Here is an 18,402-nt window from a genome sequence, read left to right on the forward strand (position 1 = left end):
AGTGTCGCTGTGATTGACAGGGGAGAATGAGTATGCCCCTCCAACTCAGAGAGCAAGACCGATTGTACTCCCTTAGTTCCCAGCCCTGGATTTGAGCTCGCAATTTTCCAAAGATATTGATACTAACTCTTTTTCTGTTGCGCCACTGTCCTGTATTTTGATTGGCCACATTATCACTGTTAATTGTGTGTTACAGATAAATTATGGTACTGTCGGCTGTCCCCTAACCACAAAGTCCTGCACTATGGAGACGTGGAGGAGGACACTGAGACGCCATCCATCGAGAGTCTGCAGGACAAGAGTGAGTGATGCGCTCATATTTTCCTTCACACTTATTCAGTGAACTACTGCATGATGATGCACAGATTTACTGAAAATCACAGTGTTGCAGCGGCGTGCAAAAGTTTGCGCGCCCCTCTGACAAATTCAGTGTGAGATTATCCTAGGGAAGAAAATGGTCTATAAAATGATATAAAAAAAAATATATTTTTGTGCTTGTTTTGTTGTACATTTAGAACTGCTTCTCTTGTTGCAGGATGCACCCACATTTAATAATTTTTCCGTAAGTAATTAGTTTAAAAATAAAAATCAAAAAAGGACATTTTTCCTTTCAACAAGAAACCATGGGGGATACAATCTTTTGCTCTCAAATGTTGTGATCAGATGCTTGACTTTTTTCTGTTGTGTTTTTTTGTTTTCTTTCTCAGTTCCTGTGGCAGACATTAAAGCCCTGCTGACCGGAAAAGACTGTCCTCACATGAAAGATAACAAGGGCAAGCAAACCAAGGTTCATCTCCCTCTTCTTTCTCCTGAATTTAAAACTGTGTAAATATGTTTAAACATAAAACTCTTTTGGGAGATTTTGGAGTGGAAATGATTGTTCTGTGTGAAATTTTTGTATCAAATACTTTGAGAATCATGTGAAGAAATAGTAATTATTAAAGTCACCCAAAATTTATTTATTTTTATGAAGTTATCACCACAGCAGTTTTGCTGGGAACGTGATGAGAAGAAAAAACGAGACTATCATGTTTCAGTGTGCAAATGAAGGACATAAAATGGTGGTTTATGGGTGGTTTATGTACTGTACGTTCGGGAATGGTTATAATTTGTATATCTATGCATACAGTGGTGCTTGACAGTTTGTGAACTCTTTAGAATTTCCTACATTTCTGAATAAATATGACATAAGATCATCAGAAGTCCTAAAAGTATACAATGAGAACCCAATTAAACAAAAAAGACAAAAATATTATACTTGGTCATTTATTTATTGAGGAAAATGATCCAATATTACATATCTGTGAATGGCAAAAGTATGTGAACCTTTGCTTTCAGTATCTGGTGTGACCTGCTTGTGCAGCAATAACTGCAACAAAACGTTTCCAGTAAGTGTTGATCAGTCCTGCACATCGACTTTTACCCGTTCCTCAGTACAGAACAGAACAGAGCAACTCTGGGATGTTGGCGGGTTTCCTCACATGAACTGCTTGCTTCGGGTCCTTCCAATAGACATGTTGGTCTATTGGATTAAGGTCAGGACTTTGACTTGGCCAGTCAAAAACTTTTAACTTTTAGAACTTGTGTGAAAATCTGGTGATGTTTTGGGTCATATTTATGCAAAAATATAGAAAATTCTAAAAGGTGCACAAACTTTCAAGCACCACCGTACATACCTGGAGTTCTTGGGGCGATTCTTATTTTTGTTGCTTTTTTTGTGTGGAACTGCCACATCACACAGTTTACATGGTATCCACTTTGTTTAAAAGTGTGTACACAATAAATATTGTGTGGTAATTTATAAAGTGGTGTGAAATGGCAGGCATGGAACGTTGTTAGCTGTTGAGGTAGCATACACACAACTGTCTAAATGGTGAAATATTCATGAGATAATGTTTTGTTTTGTTTTTTCTAGCTGTAGAATTAAATTGGTATTACGTTAGTGTTTTATATCTGGTGTAATGCCACACCAAATTAAGTTGTAATTTACATTGTAAAAAAAAAAAAAAACATTAGAAAAACATTTAACTTGAGATCTAACTTGAGGATGCCTGAAATGTGTTTTTTGGTTGTTGTTTTTTTCCTGCAGGAGATGTTGGATCTGGCGTTCAGCATTACGTATGATGTTGAGGAGTACAGCTTGAATTTCGTCGCCTCCTCCAGAACAGATGTGAGTTAAATTTCATCTTTCCATTAGCCCATTCTATTTTTCATCTCTCTCTCTCTCTCCCCCTCCTTACGACAGAGTCTGGAAAATTTTAGAGATAGTGTTGAAGAGGTGGGGAAAATATATATTGCAGGTTATGTCCTTCCCTAAACACCCCCCCATCCCCCGTCTCTCTCTCTCTCTCTCTCTCTCTCTCTCTCTCTCTCTCTCTCTCTCTCTCTCTCTCTCTCTCTCTCTCTCTCTCTCTCAGTTTTGCTTGTGGACGGATGGGCTGAACGTTCTGCTGGGGAAGGAGATGAGCAGTGAGTCCATGCGCAGTGAACTGGAGATCCTCCTCTCCATGGAGATCAAGCTCCGCCTCCTGGACCTGGAGAACGTCCCCATTCCCGACTCTGCCCCTCCCGTCCCTAAACCGCCCAGCAACTTCAACTTCTGCTATGACTTCAGCCAGGCGGAGCATTAAGGCCAGGCGACGGGGCGTGACGTCCTACACCTCCTGCTCCATCCACGAGAAAAACTCTGCGGGTGATTTGTGATGGAGCCGAGCGGCAGCGAGTGTGAAGACTGGGGTTTGGTATTTTGGACATGTTACCAGACAGAAAAGCCCACTGACTGAAGAGGTTCTGAAAGAGGTTTCTTTTGAGAGACAGTTAATTTCAAGGCATTGTGAGGGTGTTTAATTATATATATATATATATATATATATATATATATATATATATATATATATATATATATATATATATATATATATATATATATAAATCTAAACTGTTTTTTTCCCTTTCCTAATGGTACTGCACTCATCTAATTTCTTCATTTAAACTTGTTTGATTCTGTCTTACTTCCTTTATTCCCCCTTAAACTGGACTGCACGAAGGTACGCCAATGCCCCATTTGTGTTGTGTAGGTTGGAAAATGGGTGATTTCCTCAAATCAACACAAACAATCAAGGCATAAATGTTATAGCCTGACCGTAGCATAGACACAGGAACATCACACTTTAATGCGTCAGTTAGATCCGATCTACTTTGACTGAGAAAGTGCCATGTTCTGTAAAATATAGCTGTTTCATTACAAAATTATCGTGTTCACGTTATATAGGAATTACGGTCGTTACAAGGCGACGGCTCGGAGGTTCTACTCGGAAATGTGTCTTTACTGTGGAAATACGCGCAACAGCATCTGCCAACTGTCTGCCAAACAGAAAGCAATATTCTAAAAATAATAGTATACAACTATACAATTGGTACTTGATAATAATCAGGAATGTTTAATGGACCTGGGTTGAGTTTAAAAGCTCCCGTTTTCAGTTCACGTGATGTTACACATTTCCCAACAAGTAGTTACACTCTTAGGAAAAAAGGTTCTTCAAGGGTTATTTTACGGTCCATTTAGAGGGTCATTTAAGGGTTCTTTCATTTGTTCTTTCATCTTCAGTAAGTGTTTAATCCTGGTCAGGGTTGCGGTTATTCTGGAGGATACCGGGAACACTAGGCTTGAGGTGGGAATACACCCCGAATCAGATGCCGGTCCGTCGCAGAGCATCACACACACACACACTCACTCACACCTTGCGTAGCCAGTCCACCTACTGGCACCTCTAGGAGGAAACTGGGGTACCTAGAGGAAACCCACACAGGGAGAACATGTGAAACTTCACATAGACAGTAACCTGAGCTCAGGATCGAATAAAGGTTCTTAGCTTAAAAAAAAGGCTTCTACTTGGAAACCCTTTTCTAAGATAAGAACACTCTTATTACCCTTAAGCGTTTTCTAAGATCGAAGTTTGCCGTAGACATGAGCACTTTTTTTTTTTTTTTTTTTTCTCCCCCCCAGGTGTTGTAATTACCGTAATTCCAACATGATGTGAACACACTGGCTGCATCAGAATATCCATACTACGCTACTATTACTACTACTACTACTACTACTACTTCCTCTGAGATTCTGCAGTGGACACTGCACTATCCCATAATGCGGCAGGACTGGCACGGAAGAGCTTTCAGAATCAAAAATGGCAGAAGGCTGCGTGTGGGCGCAATGTTGTAGGTCATGTGACAATGCCAACATGGCGGATGTAGTATGTACAGATTATATACACATATACTGATCAATACGTACTGTATCAACAGCCGAGCAGTAGGTGCTGTCACAGTACACGATTTCGCCACTGTTAATGATTGACCTGTGCTAAAAATAAAATTTCACAGATTCCTTAGAAATTTTTTTTCCACAATATTGCTATGCAAAGAATACGCCTATTTTTTTTTTCACTTTAAGATTCTGTTCACATTTTTTTTTGGCCCTGAAATTAGCCCCGCCCCCACCCGGAAACCAAAGCTGCTCAGCTCTGCCTGTATTCCTTAAATTACCTTAAAACTGACGATTTAAAACTCACAGCAAATTATTTATAGTATGGTCATGGTCATCTTAATGCTTTTATTGCAATTCACCCTGCAGACATTGCAAACTGATAGTTTTAGGGGAAATGTTTTCAGGGAAAATTTCCCAAGCTCGAAGTAAGAGTTTCTTTAAACATTCAATGATATACAATATACTAAAAAGCGTGAATATTACCTGATGGTAGTAAATATGCAATAGTTTACACTTTGACGAGGCACTGAAATGGTTTTTATTTTCTACAAAATCTAACAATATTGTGTAATTATTGTGTGAGCAGCTATTGTGGTGGAACAAGACTTTAATATTAACAACTGGCACGAACAGAGAAATGTTTTTTTCAGTAACTGGTACATGAGGTACTTGGCACATAATAATAATAATGATAATAATAATAATGGTGCATTTTGTGACATGTCTTAAAAATTTCAGAAATAATAGAGGTCACAAATCATACAAAATGATCTTTAAAGCACCGCTGTAGATCTGAGCAACAATTGTTTTCACTGTTTTCATTTTATCTTGTAAGGACAATAGAATGTTGTTAATAAAGGCATGGTGCTTAACACAAACAGGTATTTAGCTATACAACAACTCGACAAACAAAATTAATCATGTGCAGCAGTTCTGTAAATACTTTAATGTGAAGATTCTTCCAAAATAATGACATACATTAAAAAAAAGAGAAAGAAACCAGGTCAACGTGATGAACCTTCATCTTCGTAACATCATCAAATCAGTTGTTTATTTTAAGCATCTTACTTTCCTTAATATTTCCTTAATATCTTTCTGATTTCATCAGCAAACACGGTACACTCTGTAAAACAAACGCCTGGAAATCATTTTGAGAATCAGCTCTTCTGTAAATCAGCACATTAATACAGAACCCAAATAATCATATGAACTTAAATGAAGTACATATGAACTACATCAAGAAATGAGGGTACCTGAATAAATATTTTTGCACAGTCCTGTTTTATTTAAAGATAGTTTGACTAAAGTTTTAAGTGCTATGGGAAATCGTTTAAGTCCGGTGTGGGATCATCATTAACGGTTTCAGTGGAATTAAGCTGCTTTCACACTTTTTCCTCAACCATTAGTGCAAGTTTTACCAGAAAAAGCTGTCCCGAGACATAAATTGCTCAACTTTTCAGGTGGAAAAAAAAAAAAAAAAGTGTACAATGACATCAAATGTATTTGAAATTAAGGGAACACAGTGCTACGTGGGGAAAAAAGAAAAAAAAAAGTCTTGTTAGTGAGAAAATATTAATACGTTCAATCGGAGATGTTTCATAGTCAGTGTTTTCAGGTTGCAAAGTAACAAGACAATCGTTTTTAAGTTTTGCGATGTTTATTGTTATCCAAATCTTCCAATCTGGTTAAATTGCTGTCTGACTGCGTAAAAGCATGTGCAAGTGTGAAAGCAGCATTACTTTGTTGTACGAGTGTAACGGTCTGATGATTTACTTTGATGCATTGATTTTAAAAGGCATCGCTTGAAGTTAGTCCTGCAACAATTATAAACTGATTATTTTTGAAAAAAGTAAACAAACAGCTGGTTTGTGAAAAAATCATTCATATTCACCCCAGAACATTCAACACTGATTGGTTGATATCGATCCGTGGCTACTAAATCAAATTGAATTATATTGTATTGGATCAGTTTCTGTGGTATTATCAAATATCAGATTGAATCAAAGTTGTTCCATATCATACTGGATGATGAATATACTTATTTAAAATATATTTAAAATGCATACATAATAAATTAAATCCCCTGGTACAGTACACTATGGCTTTACTATTTGTGCAATAACAGCAGTAAAAACTTTTCACTGTACCAGTGACAGCCTTTCCACATGCTGTGTACACGTTTCAGCTTTGCGCCATCACAATCATCTGCATCACTGATATAATGTGTGTGTGTGTGTGTGTGATATATGATATTAAAGGCAAATGACTTGTGTTTGGACAACTCACTGTACTCGGGGTGTTGTACTTTACATATATACTGTTATACTGTAAAGACCGAACACAACTTTTTTTTTGGTAAAAATTATTATTTGTTAACATATAGAATCATCCCTAATAACCTGTGTACTCTTTGAAATGTTTGTTCAAATGTTGATTAAAATGGACTTGTTTAGTAGTTTATAAAGTTAGAAAAAATGGATTTGCTCTGATTTTCTTGCTCTATGCCTGTACAAAAAACATTTCGTACCTGTAATATATAATATACAGTACTGTGCAAAAGTTTTAGGCACCCTATTGTATTACTATTAACATTAGTTTTCCAGCACAAAATTAAATGTTACAGAAGAATGTTTGTATGTCAGTAAAGAAAGCAGCGTATAAGGCTGCTGGGTTTTGCTGCAAAAATAAGCAAGTGCGAATGTCAAAGTCTCCAAAAGAACTGGGTCTGGTTCTGCAAGATGCTCAATAAAACTGCACAAATTGTACCTGAGACTACTGATAAAAATTTTTAAAGCAAATCGTCGACACACCAAATATCGACTGTTTAATTTATTTGTTTACTGCTCTTTACGGGGTTTTTTAAATGTAGAAACATTCATATTCTAGATTCATTACACAAAGTGAAATATTTCAAGCCTTTTTTTTTTGTTTTAATCTTGATGACTACTGCTTACAGCTCATGGAAATCAAAAATCCAGTATCTCAAAATATTAGAATAAAGAATTTATTAAATTAATTATTAAATTAATTTATTGACTTGAATTACGGAAAAAATGAACTTTTCCACGATATTCACATTTTTTGAGATGCACCTGTATACACTGCATATTACAAAGAAAAAAAGCCATTTGTTTATGGCATTTCAAGTGCATAAGGTACTATTTTATGTATTTTACCTTTTAGAGTTTATGTGCAAAGAGGAAACAAGCTAACAAACGCTTCAGAGAAACATGAAGGCAAATTAACAGGAAAAAAAACAAACATTGTCAAATAGCATTTTGTCACATTATCCTAGCAACCTGAACTTGAGTCGATTATTTGGTAACACTTTCTATTAAGGCCACGTCTATAGTGACCTATGAAAGCCTTCATAAACATTGTGTGTTCATATGGTTAGAACTATTTAGGAAAAGATGTATGTGTATAATGGTTTATAGAAGTGTTTAAAATGCGTTTACAATTTATAAGCAGTGTTTATGATGCATTATAATCGCCAATACCAAATAAATTCATTAGTGCATTATGTTTCGTTGTACACACGCTGACAAGTTGTAACATTTTGCAGAATGATTTCCTGACAATCTTTCTGGTATAACTGATTCGTTAAAGGGAAAAAAAAGGCAGCATTTACAAACCTTCTCAACGTTATAATGTGTCATGAACACTACTTAGAATCCATCATGCATAATACAGATAGCTATAAAGTGTCATGCATTTTATATCAATAAATAGTATTGATACAACCACGTGTGTAATAACTTATCAATGCTTTATGACATGATATGAATATGCTCATAGTTCATTGTAGCTGTGACCGTCATAGAAAGTGTTACCGATAACTGTCGTATGGTCCGAATGCTTGTGTGTCAGAACAACTTGCCGATCCGTGCGCAGGAGGCGGGAATGAATATCGGAAGCCCAACAGGATTTGACGGTATATGAGCGAGGGGAAAATTACACAGCGATGAAGCTTGGATGGTTTGTTGGTCCACGTTTTAGTTGTATATCTCACCTTCTCTAAATGTTTAAAATGTACATTGTAATGTTGTAGTGGTACCAAAACTTTTTCCACACAACAGTACCGTTAATCAGAACGTGAGGATTAAGTCTGCTCCACCCACAGACCGATAATGCACGTTTTCCAAAAAGGGCAGGTGGGACTGGAGGAGGTCCACTTTAGTTACAGTGATGTCTCTGCACGTGGAGATATCCAGCGTCCTCAGTCTCTTACAGTGCTGGACTATGAGGCTCAGGGACCTGGTGGAATATATGAAAGACAATAAAACAAACACAAAGCCAGATCCGTGTGTGTGTGTGTGTGTGCTCGCGTGTGTATATGTGTGTGTATATATATATATATATATATATATATATATATATATATATATATATATATATATATATATTTAAAGTACAGTGGTGCTTGAAAGTTTGTGATTCAATTTTCTACAGTTCTACCTAAATTTGACCTGAAACATCATCAGATTTTCGCACATCATTTATTTATTTCAATCAATTATTTATTAAGGAAAATGATCCAGTATTACATATCTGTGAGTGGCAAAGTATGTGAACCTCTAGGATTAGCAGTTTAATTTGAAGGTGAAATTAGAGTCAGGCGTTTTCAATCAATACGATGACAATCAGGTGCGAGTGAGCGTCCTGTTTTCTTCAAAGAACGGGGATCTGATCAGAGGCTGATCTTCACAACATGTTTGTGGAAGTGTACCACAAAATATAGAAAATTCTAAAGGGTTCACAAATCACACGCACCACTGTGTGTATATATATATATATATATATATATATATATATATATATATATACACACCGTAGCGCACTGTGAGACAATCCACCCACCGAGAATCTTTTGCTTACAGCAGCACTGTAAAGAATAAAGCATTTTGGGGTGTGCTGTTATGGGAAATCAATCATCATATATATATGTATATATAAATATAATCAATGATAAGGCCGTGTGTTGGAGCTACTGCTACCCCCTGCCGTTGATTATTTTCCAGTAACTGCATGTGTTTTATTCCTCTTATACCACTTTACTGACCATCAATTACCATTTTTTATTTATTACAAAAGGCACGTCAGTTTTTAATCTGTAATGTCCCTGAAATGTCCTATTATCACGCTATAAACAGTTGTTCTATCACCAGCCTCTTTTTTCCCCTCTCTCTTGTGTAGACTTAATTCCTTTCCAGAAGATATAACTTTTACATGCTTATTAGGTGGCAGAAAAAACTCTGGAACACTAACCCTGGAATATGCAGTAATTGGAATTGTAATCTCATATATTTTGTATTATTTTTGACTGTATGATACTTTCCACCATTGCACATTGTTGCCAAATGGCAACAATTTACCGACTACCCTCTCAAATTTTGTATTCAATTTTTAAAATATATATTTTTATTACTTGAATTAATCAAAGTAATAAAACGCCATAAAACTTTTTTTTTAATGGAAATGTAATAATTCATGCAGTTAATAAGGCAAAAAAAACAAAACAAAAAAAAAACAAGGCAGCATGAAAAGTAAGAAAAGTTACAGCTTCATCTCAAAGCTGCCTCTCATACTGTAAATGTCAAATAAACATCTCCATACATAAAACTTCACCAAAGCAGTGTCTATATAATTTCCACTGTGAAATAACAACAGTTATTATGTGGCGCGTCCACCGTACGAGTCTTTGTTTACTCTCTATCTGTTGCTATAGAAACAATAACGTAATAGAACGAGCAGATTAATATAAACCTGTGATTTGCAGCTGCACTACTGTCAGAGCAGCTGTTATAGAAAATTAATGAACACCTTCACCTAACACCTAACATGATGAGCTCTAACTGTACACCTGCAAAATGTCTAACGAGGTCAACGTGTGGGGAAAAAACAACAACAACAGCGTCACCGCTGTGCCTGGAATAAACCACCACTCAAATTAAAAAAAAAAAAAAAATCAGTGATCACACAAGGCGATTTGTAGGGAATGTGATGTTGATAAAATGATAGGTGCAGGTACATAAGTGTAGGTATGGTGCAGGTTTGTGCCAGCTCACCTGTCTGTGATGCCGTCACAGTAGGCGAGCTGCAGGTGCTGCAGTCTGTGCAGGTGAGGCAGGGCGCGAGCCAGACCCTCGTCCGTGAGCCGGGAACAGCCGCTCAGCGCCAGGCTGGTCAGGCAGCGGCAGTGAAGAGCTACAGATGCCACGCCCTCATCACTGATCTCTGGCAGCATGGCGAGAGAGAGGCGCTGGAGCACGGGGAAACGCAGCACCTGAAAAAACAAGGACCTGGCTGAGAATGCTGTACTGTACGCACGCTAATACTAATGTTTTCATCAAATCCCGTTTTTTATGAATGTATTCTGATTGCAGAATTGTACTGACTGCACTGTAAGAAATTGAATTGTTCACTTGACTGGTTACGTGTAATCCGAACCACATATTTTACAAATGACATTTTGTGTCAGCGTCACAATAACAAGAACCTTGTGCTAACATAAATCTAGGACGTTAGCTTTTTAAATTGCCGCAGTTTGTATTTATAAAGACTAAAGTGATTTGCAATATGTCCATGCAACAAATTCAGTACTTTCTTCGTTTCAGCCTTTTATTTACATTATTCTGGACCTGAAATTAGCGCTGCCCCCAAATAGAATAGATCCGCTCACAACACCGGACAGGAGGGGGCTCCAGCTACAGAGCGGGACGTGGAACGGTACATTACTGTACCATTTTTTCCTTTTCCACCATGTCCAGTTTTTGTTCCAGGTTATAATAAAAGTTTTCTGTAAAACATGCTACACGTTGTGCTCTTATAAAATGACACGTTTTATAAAATGCTGATCAAACACAGATAGTCGTTTCTGCTTAACTGACTGCACTGACTTTCTGGTGATTGCACTAACACACACTTGCGTTATGCTGATGTCTGTCAGTTTGGAGCAGCCGGTCAGGTCGAGCTCCTGTAGACCCTTGATCGCCCGCAACGAGGCTCCTTCCTGCTCCCTGAAGGCGCCCAAGTCCTCATCAGTGACCAGACATGGTTTCTCATCAAACGGCATTCTAGGAGGCTGAAAGAAACCCATGTTCCCGAAAGTCCGGGTAAAGCTGGGCTCTGTATCCTCCTGCTACGTGGTGAAGAGTTACAGATTAGTTCCAAAACTAAAACTAGAGTCTAACATCCATATCATAATGATTTCTTTTACACTGTACACTGTAAATTCATTACACTTTGAGATCTGAGTGTTTGTGAAATTAATTGCGGGTGCAATCACAAAAGCATGCACAGCTGTTAAACGCTTGTTAAAACCGCAGTAACCTGGACCCCATGGTGATCATATCAAATATTTACTTTGCTCTGGGCATTATTATTATTATTAAATCTCAGAGTGCTGAACATGTAGGGTTTTCCTTACATGAAAGCTCAGTAGTATTACACATAGTAAAAGGTCAAGACTACTACTAATGTGGGAATTAATTCTATAAACTTGAGACTACAACTCAGTTTATGATGATGCTAGATCAATTTGCAACAAAAAACACTTTTTAAACATTTCTATAGAGCTTGATAACACACTGGTGATCAACACAGCGGTGGGGGATATTACACAATTATCAACTGTCTGATGATAATTTTTGCAGACATTACATAAAGTATTTTATTACTGCAGAAACACCAGGAAGTATTCAAAGCATGTAAAATGCTGGTAAGCAATAATATAATGTAATATAATGTAATATAATATAATATAATAAATATAATAAATATAATATAATATAATATGAATGGGTATGTGAATGCGTGTGTGATTGTGTCCTGTAATGGACTGGCATCCTGTCCAGGGTGTACCCCGCCTTGTGCTCGATGCTCCCTGGGATAGGCTCCAGGTTTCCCATGACCCTGAAGGAAGGATAAGCAGTATAGAAGATGGATGGATAATATTATATAATATAATATAATTTAATGTAATGCAATGTAAAATCATGTAATATAATATATAAATCATTATGTTATATTATATGTTCATCCATCCATTCATCTTCTATACTGCTTATCCTACTGGGTCGTGGGGAACCTGGAGCCTATCCCAGGGAGCATCGGGCACAAGTCGGGGTACACCCTGGACAGGATGCCAATTCATCACAGGGCACAGTCACACACGCATTCACATACTACGGACACTTTGGACCTGCCAATCAGCCTACCATGCATGTCTTTGGACTGGGGGAGGAAACCAGAGTACCCAGAGGAAACCCCCGCAGCACAGTGAGAACATGCAAACTCCGCACACACAGGCCAGTGGTGGGAATTGAACCCCCAACCCTGGAGGTGTGAGACAAACGAGCTAACCACAAAGCTACCGTGCAGCTGAGAGATGATAATTTACCCCATATTGTTTTTAGTGATATGATACTTTATACTGGTCAGAATCACAGAATCATGTGTAATGTATTTATAAATATTATATAAATGCCCTTGTGAATGTCCAGGTTTCATACCGTATGCTTGCTGTGCTCTTTGCCATCGCTGGGCTCCTCCATCCCGAGCAGCCCCCAGTCTGTAATCAATTTACACGAGCCGAGACACAGCACCTGCAACCCGGGCAGGTAGGAGGCGATAGCGCGGACACTCGAGTCTTTGAGGACAACGCAGGAGGTCAGATCCAGCTCTTTCAGACTGGACGTCAACAGCTGAGCTAGTGAGCAAATGTCCTGGAGTGAAAAACAAGCAGAATCCATTAATACACACACACACAAAAAAAAAAACGTAACGCTATAATGCTGGTGGCAAAACCTTGCGGAAAATATGGCACAATAACAATACTCGTATAGCTAGTAGCCGGTGACGAATAAACAGCTAAGTAGATTTGAACACGTTTCCCTTTACAGAAAAAAGAATGGAAAATCCGTTCATTTGAAACTGATGGAAGTCTGAGGAGAGTTGCTGAATCAACAATTCTGCAAAACACCTATTGTTAAAGGATTTCATGAAATCAGAGCTACAGTCTTCTTTAAAAACGTATATGTCTTGTCCATGTTGTGAGTTGATGTTAATGAATATTTAATTTGGGGTGTTTCTATGTAAAAGAGGAAAATACAAGGCGGAGTCAATGCAACTGATTTAATTTAGCATCCGTGGTGTGATTTACTGCAGCCGGTAACGACAGTCGAACGTGTACATAAAAACAACTGAAGGGCATGTATTAAATTTGCATTAAAGTGTTTTTGCTTTTCACAGACAAAAGCAAATGATTTAATTAGCAATAACAAGACAAGTTCCTCAACATTATGACAAACTATTGATGGCACCGTTCCAACACCCGAGAATCAGCAGCGGCAAAACCGATACCAAAAATGGTGGGTCGGATATTGGAGACAACGTATCAGATATTGGATCCTGCAACAAAATGGGTAAATTTTTGAAACTGGCAATGTTGAAATGGAAAGAGACTTGACTGTTTTTTTTATTGTTATATTTATACTTTAATTATTATTTCATTTTTGTTATATTATATTTATATTTTATTAGATTTAAATGGAAGTGCTCTTTGTGTAAAACAGTTTAACTGTGAAGTGGTTCCGTTAAAAGAAACACTGCAAAGATTAGTAGTTTCTAAAGAAAAGAATATCTTATCAGTATCGGCTGATACTCAAGATTTCAGTGAAAGAAAAAGTGGTATCGCACCATCTATAACTTAAAACGTTTATTTATTTATTTTTTAAACGAATCTGTTGAAAGGTTTACCTTGTGATGACACTGATTGTATTTGGAAGTTTTTAATAAGTCTCACACCTTTAAGCTGTGTAAGGAATACATTTGGGGTTTAGAGAATTTAAACCAACTTTATCAAAGTAATGCAAAGTCATCATTTTGGGAATCATTTTGAAAAACTCTTAATTCTGACAATTTTTTATGAGGTATAAATGGACGATTTTTCTAAACTGTATCAACATGTTTCATCAAACTTTACATTGCTAGGATTATTTACTTTTTACTAAATGCTAATTTAAGAAATTATTGTACTATATGTCAATATTTTACATATTCTGGTCAGCTTTTTATGTCCTCGGCTATCAGTTTTACTTTTTGGATTTCTTTGTGACGTCATTGCCCTTATTGTTATTTGTAGAACACCCACCAAATGTCCATTTTATCAGATTCACATGCTTTGTTTGGGATCTTATTAAACCCTGGCCTCTGTGCTCACCCGGATGTAGGTGCAGTTCCTGAGGCTGAGTTTCTCCAGCTGAGCTCTGGGCCGTGGGGACGACAGGCCTTTCACCAGCTCCACTCCGCTCACATGAATACATTCAGCCAGGTCCAGTGAGCTCAGAGCTGGCAACGTCATTAAATCTGCCAGCCCTTTTTCTGTCATCCTCCAGACGTGGGACAGCGAGAGACTCCGGAGCTGTTTGAGCTCGGCAGCTACAGCCAGCACGCTGCGGCTCGTCAGTTCCGTGCAGCCGCTCAAGTCCAGCTTGTAGAGGCCTCTCTGGTGCCTGCAGAGCTGCTCAATGGAGTAATCGGTGAGCTTCTTACAGCCGGACAGGCTCAGCTCTTCCAGGTGGAGTCCTGGGACACGAGCCAGTGAGCGCAGAGACTCAGGGGTGATGGAGGTGCGACTGAGGTCCAGGCTGCACAGCGTGGAGCTCTGATCCTGAAGGAGCCGGAGCAGGTTCCTCAGAGACAGCATGGCTGATGAGCCCGGGCCCACCGGGCAGCCTAGGTACGGGTCAAACTCGAAAGCGATGTGACAGCCAGCCAGCGCTAGATGACGGAGTCTCTGAGTGCAGCCTGTTAGACGGTTAAAGGTGAGGTCAGAGAGGTAGCGCAGGTCAGACAGGCCCAATTCTTCCAGGTTCTTCAGCACTGTACGAACCTATAAACAGCAAATCAAGCTGACACAATATTATTCAAATAATATTTTCGATAATAATTACACAAAGGTGGAAAGTACTTAAGTAGCTATATTGTGTTACTTTATTTAAGTATCATCTTAAAGCAATGCGTGTTTGGTGAATCACTTCTCCATACTAATGGAGCTCAAGATGATTCGTGATGCTTCCACTAAGAGTACGCACTAGCTCTCATACTGTGTTCTACATTTCAAGCAATTCTAGCATTCTGGGTAAATGCTTTCCATACGTTTCTGATGATTACTGATGGAGGATTGAAGCTCTGACCTGCTGTCGATGCTCCTCGTGGCTCAGGAAAGCTCCTGACATGAAGAGACTGTCGAGGCCGTTAAGGTCGAGTTTGCGCAGGCCGGTCAGGCACGGCAGCAGTTTCAGGAGCGACGACTCCATCATGCAGCTCCGGGGCAGTGACAGACCCTCAAGCCGAGCCCCAAGGTGAACTCTGACCTCCTCCAGAACTTGACGTGACAGATTGGAGTCGTCCACATGGCTGATTATCAGACTGCATCGAGGCCGGCATGCGAGACCACGGATAAACCCTAACGAAGACGCACAAGCCGGAAACCTGAACGTGACATTTTTCTGAAAGTGGAGAGAAAAAAAATAAAGGCAAAATTAGGAATATGAGAATTTCACATCTACTCATGCTGATAGGCATAAATTTATCAAATGTAAAACTGGGACATAGATTAGCACTACAGATATTTACTTGTGCAACATTTTAGTTTTGCCAACAAAGCATTAAAATTAATGATCTGTTGAATCCTAAAGCGCATCTGTATGCTTGATCTTTACATAGAAACACTTGCTCAAATTAATGAACACTTCCTTGTAATATTGGTTTTTGTTTCGCTTATTAAAAATTACAAAAAAATAAAAACTGAATCCATAGGTATTACGATGGTATTATATCATCAGGCACCACTTTTAATTATCTGTCAAATCTTTCCATCAGGTAGATCCTGTTCTTTTTTTTTTTTTTTAAATCCATTTCCCTCAAGATACAGAAAAAAATTTCTAATATTATCCACTGAAATTCAGCAAATAACCTGAAACTGATGATCTTGGCTTGCTTCATACCAGCTCCTGCAGACCAGCGAGGCTTCTTTACGGTCTGACGGATGAAGAAAGGTCAGAATGTGAGAAATGACCTGTAACAAGAGGGGGAAAATGTACATGATTACAACTGCAGTTCCTCTCCTTCATTTATCTCATCTCACAATTCTGTGTTTATTTAGAAAGTAGTATGGTATTACAGGAACATCTAAGAGCAAAAGTTTACACACACACCCCACCCCTTCCCTAATTTATCTACATACAAAATTCTAATGTAGAAACATTACAAATGAGACTATCCAAAAGCTGTTGTGAGATTATGGTCACGCTCTTGGTGGTGTGTGCAATCTCTCAGGGCAGATTTTGATGCTGATATGTCCGTTACATTGCTTCAGAACATGTATTTTCTCATTTACTTTAACTGGGGTGTTCACTTACAGCTTACAGCTGCTTTAATCCTGTCACTATCCGATTAGACTCACCTCATGTGGTAATGATGGAGTCTCCATTACTGATCAGTCATTTTACCTGCATAGGGAAAGGTCCACAGTGTCCTTATGACTCACGTACATCATGTACCAGATGATGTCAAATAATACCGTCCAAATCCATGAATTTTCGTAAATTAATTCACCGTTTTTGACCAAAAACATGGGGACCACACCCTCGAGTCGGTCTGTTCCGGTATTCAATAAATCCAGCGGGTTTACACGAGGATAACAAGTTAATCAACAAGAGTGAAAGGTAAACATTAGAAAGAATACCGGCAGATCACGTGACTAGGTATCACGTGTAGAGATCCGGAAGTGTTGCAGGGTAACGGAGTTCCTCTTTCCTGTCTAAGTTCGCCGTTGTTGTTATTTTCCTCCGCCAGATGGCGTGGATTTAAACTACATTTTTTTGCAATAAAAATACATAAACGTTGTAATAAATAAACCTTGTGCTTTACACAAATACATTAAACGTGTTTTTTTAACCACCCAGAGAGCAGAATTTACAAGTTGTGAGACTGATGACGTCAACTGAGATTCACCAAAATGGTGGATCAAAATCAAGCTCAGTCTGTGCTCTGAAAGTAACCTGCAAAATATCAGATTTAAACATGAGCATATGATTAATCAATGTCAGATTAATGATGTACCCTTTACTGATATTAGTAACAACTGTCAGTAAAAACTGACATTAACAATTTACAACCCAAAAGATTTTTAAAATATTTTTTACCTTACATCTTCAATGCACAGTAACTTTGTGCACATCAATGTTGTGCATTGCCTTTCTGTTTTATCCTCTAATTTGGTTCTCAGAGATTTTTTTCTTCACAACCCACCATTCTTATTGAGTTCTTGTTTAACTGCTCACTGTCACTGAACAGTCTATAAATAATATCAGCTTGAATCTAATGTGTTCTGGTGAAAACTTCAGAAATAAAAAGATCCATGGCCCTAATAAATAATCACAGTATTATTGCACACATTCAAAGTCTATATTATATGAGTTCTAGTCCCACAAGTCCTCTCCACCTTTAATTTACCTCCTGTATCCACGATATTAAATCAAATGATGAACTCCAATTAATTGGTTCCAAATCTCTTGGCACTGTATATACAGTCAGGTACTTAAATAGTCACAGTGTATTGGAGTTGAAATGAAATAATGAATATGAGCTAAAAACGCAGACCTTCAGCTTTAATTTAAGGCAAATTGACATCCAAATTGAGTGAATGGTGTAGGAAAGTAATTACACAACTGGCTGCTCAACTGATCCATGACCAGGTGTGTCTTATTCCCTTATTACTTCAATAACAAGTAAGCAGATAAAAGGTTTAAAGTTGATTTAAAATGTGGTATATGCATTTGGAATCAGTTATGTTAACTCTGAATATGAAGTCCAAAGAGCTGTCAATGTCAGTGAAGCAAGCCATCATTAGGCTAATAATCAAAATAGCCATCAGACCTATCAGAGAGAAAGCAGAAACATTAGGTCTGGCAAAAAAAAAAAAAAAAAAACAACCCTAAACTATTTGGTATACTCATAAAAAAAATAAAGAAGGCTCTGTGGTCCAACTGCAGTCGATGATCGAAGAATTATTTCCCTGGTGTCCTCTCAGCAGGTTTTTCTTTGCCACTGATACATTTGTCTTGCTTATT

General features: G+C 38.0%; 2 protein-coding genes across 6 annotated transcripts in view; one reads left to right on the forward strand and one right to left on the reverse strand.

Moving 5' to 3' along the window:
* The window catches only part of elmo3 (engulfment and cell motility 3), a 38,766-nt gene extending 33,020 nt beyond the window's left edge, over positions 1-5,746 (forward strand). For all 4 annotated transcript variants that reach the window (XM_017474256.3, XM_053682430.1, XM_017474255.3 and 1 more), the window contains 4 exons: positions 197-301; positions 708-787; positions 2,090-2,170; positions 2,418-5,746. In XM_017474256.3, the coding sequence (XP_017329745.1) occupies positions 197-301; positions 708-787; positions 2,090-2,170; positions 2,418-2,630 (479 nt within the window). In that variant the 3' untranslated portion in view covers positions 2,631-5,746. The remainder of the gene's footprint in view (positions 1-196; positions 302-707; positions 788-2,089; positions 2,171-2,417) is intronic.
* fbxl9 (F-box and leucine rich repeat protein) lies at positions 4,210-17,054 on the reverse strand. 2 transcript variants are annotated; one of them, XM_017474258.3, is made up of 8 exons: positions 16,734-17,054; positions 16,245-16,346; positions 15,463-15,777; positions 14,487-15,158; positions 12,778-12,990; positions 11,190-11,405; positions 10,333-10,550; positions 4,210-8,521 (listed from the first exon to the last, which is right to left on the reverse strand). In XM_017474258.3, the coding sequence occupies exons 1-8, from the start codon at positions 16,758-16,760 to the stop codon at positions 8,353-8,355; spliced, it is 1,932 nt and encodes a 643-aa protein (XP_017329747.1). In that variant the 5' UTR covers positions 16,761-17,054; the 3' UTR covers positions 4,210-8,352. The 2 variants fall into 2 exon arrangements, with proteins under 2 accessions (XP_017329747.1, XP_053538407.1); XM_053682432.1 differs by lacking the exons at positions 4,210-8,521; positions 10,333-10,550; positions 11,190-11,405 and adding an exon at positions 11,419-12,178.
* Between the last annotated feature and the right edge of the window lie 1,348 nt (positions 17,055-18,402).

The sequence above is a fragment of the Ictalurus punctatus genome, chromosome 8, assembly GCF_001660625.3.
Source record: "Ictalurus punctatus breed USDA103 chromosome 8, Coco_2.0, whole genome shotgun sequence".
In the NCBI taxonomy this organism is placed as follows: domain Eukaryota; kingdom Metazoa; phylum Chordata; class Actinopteri; order Siluriformes; family Ictaluridae; genus Ictalurus; species Ictalurus punctatus.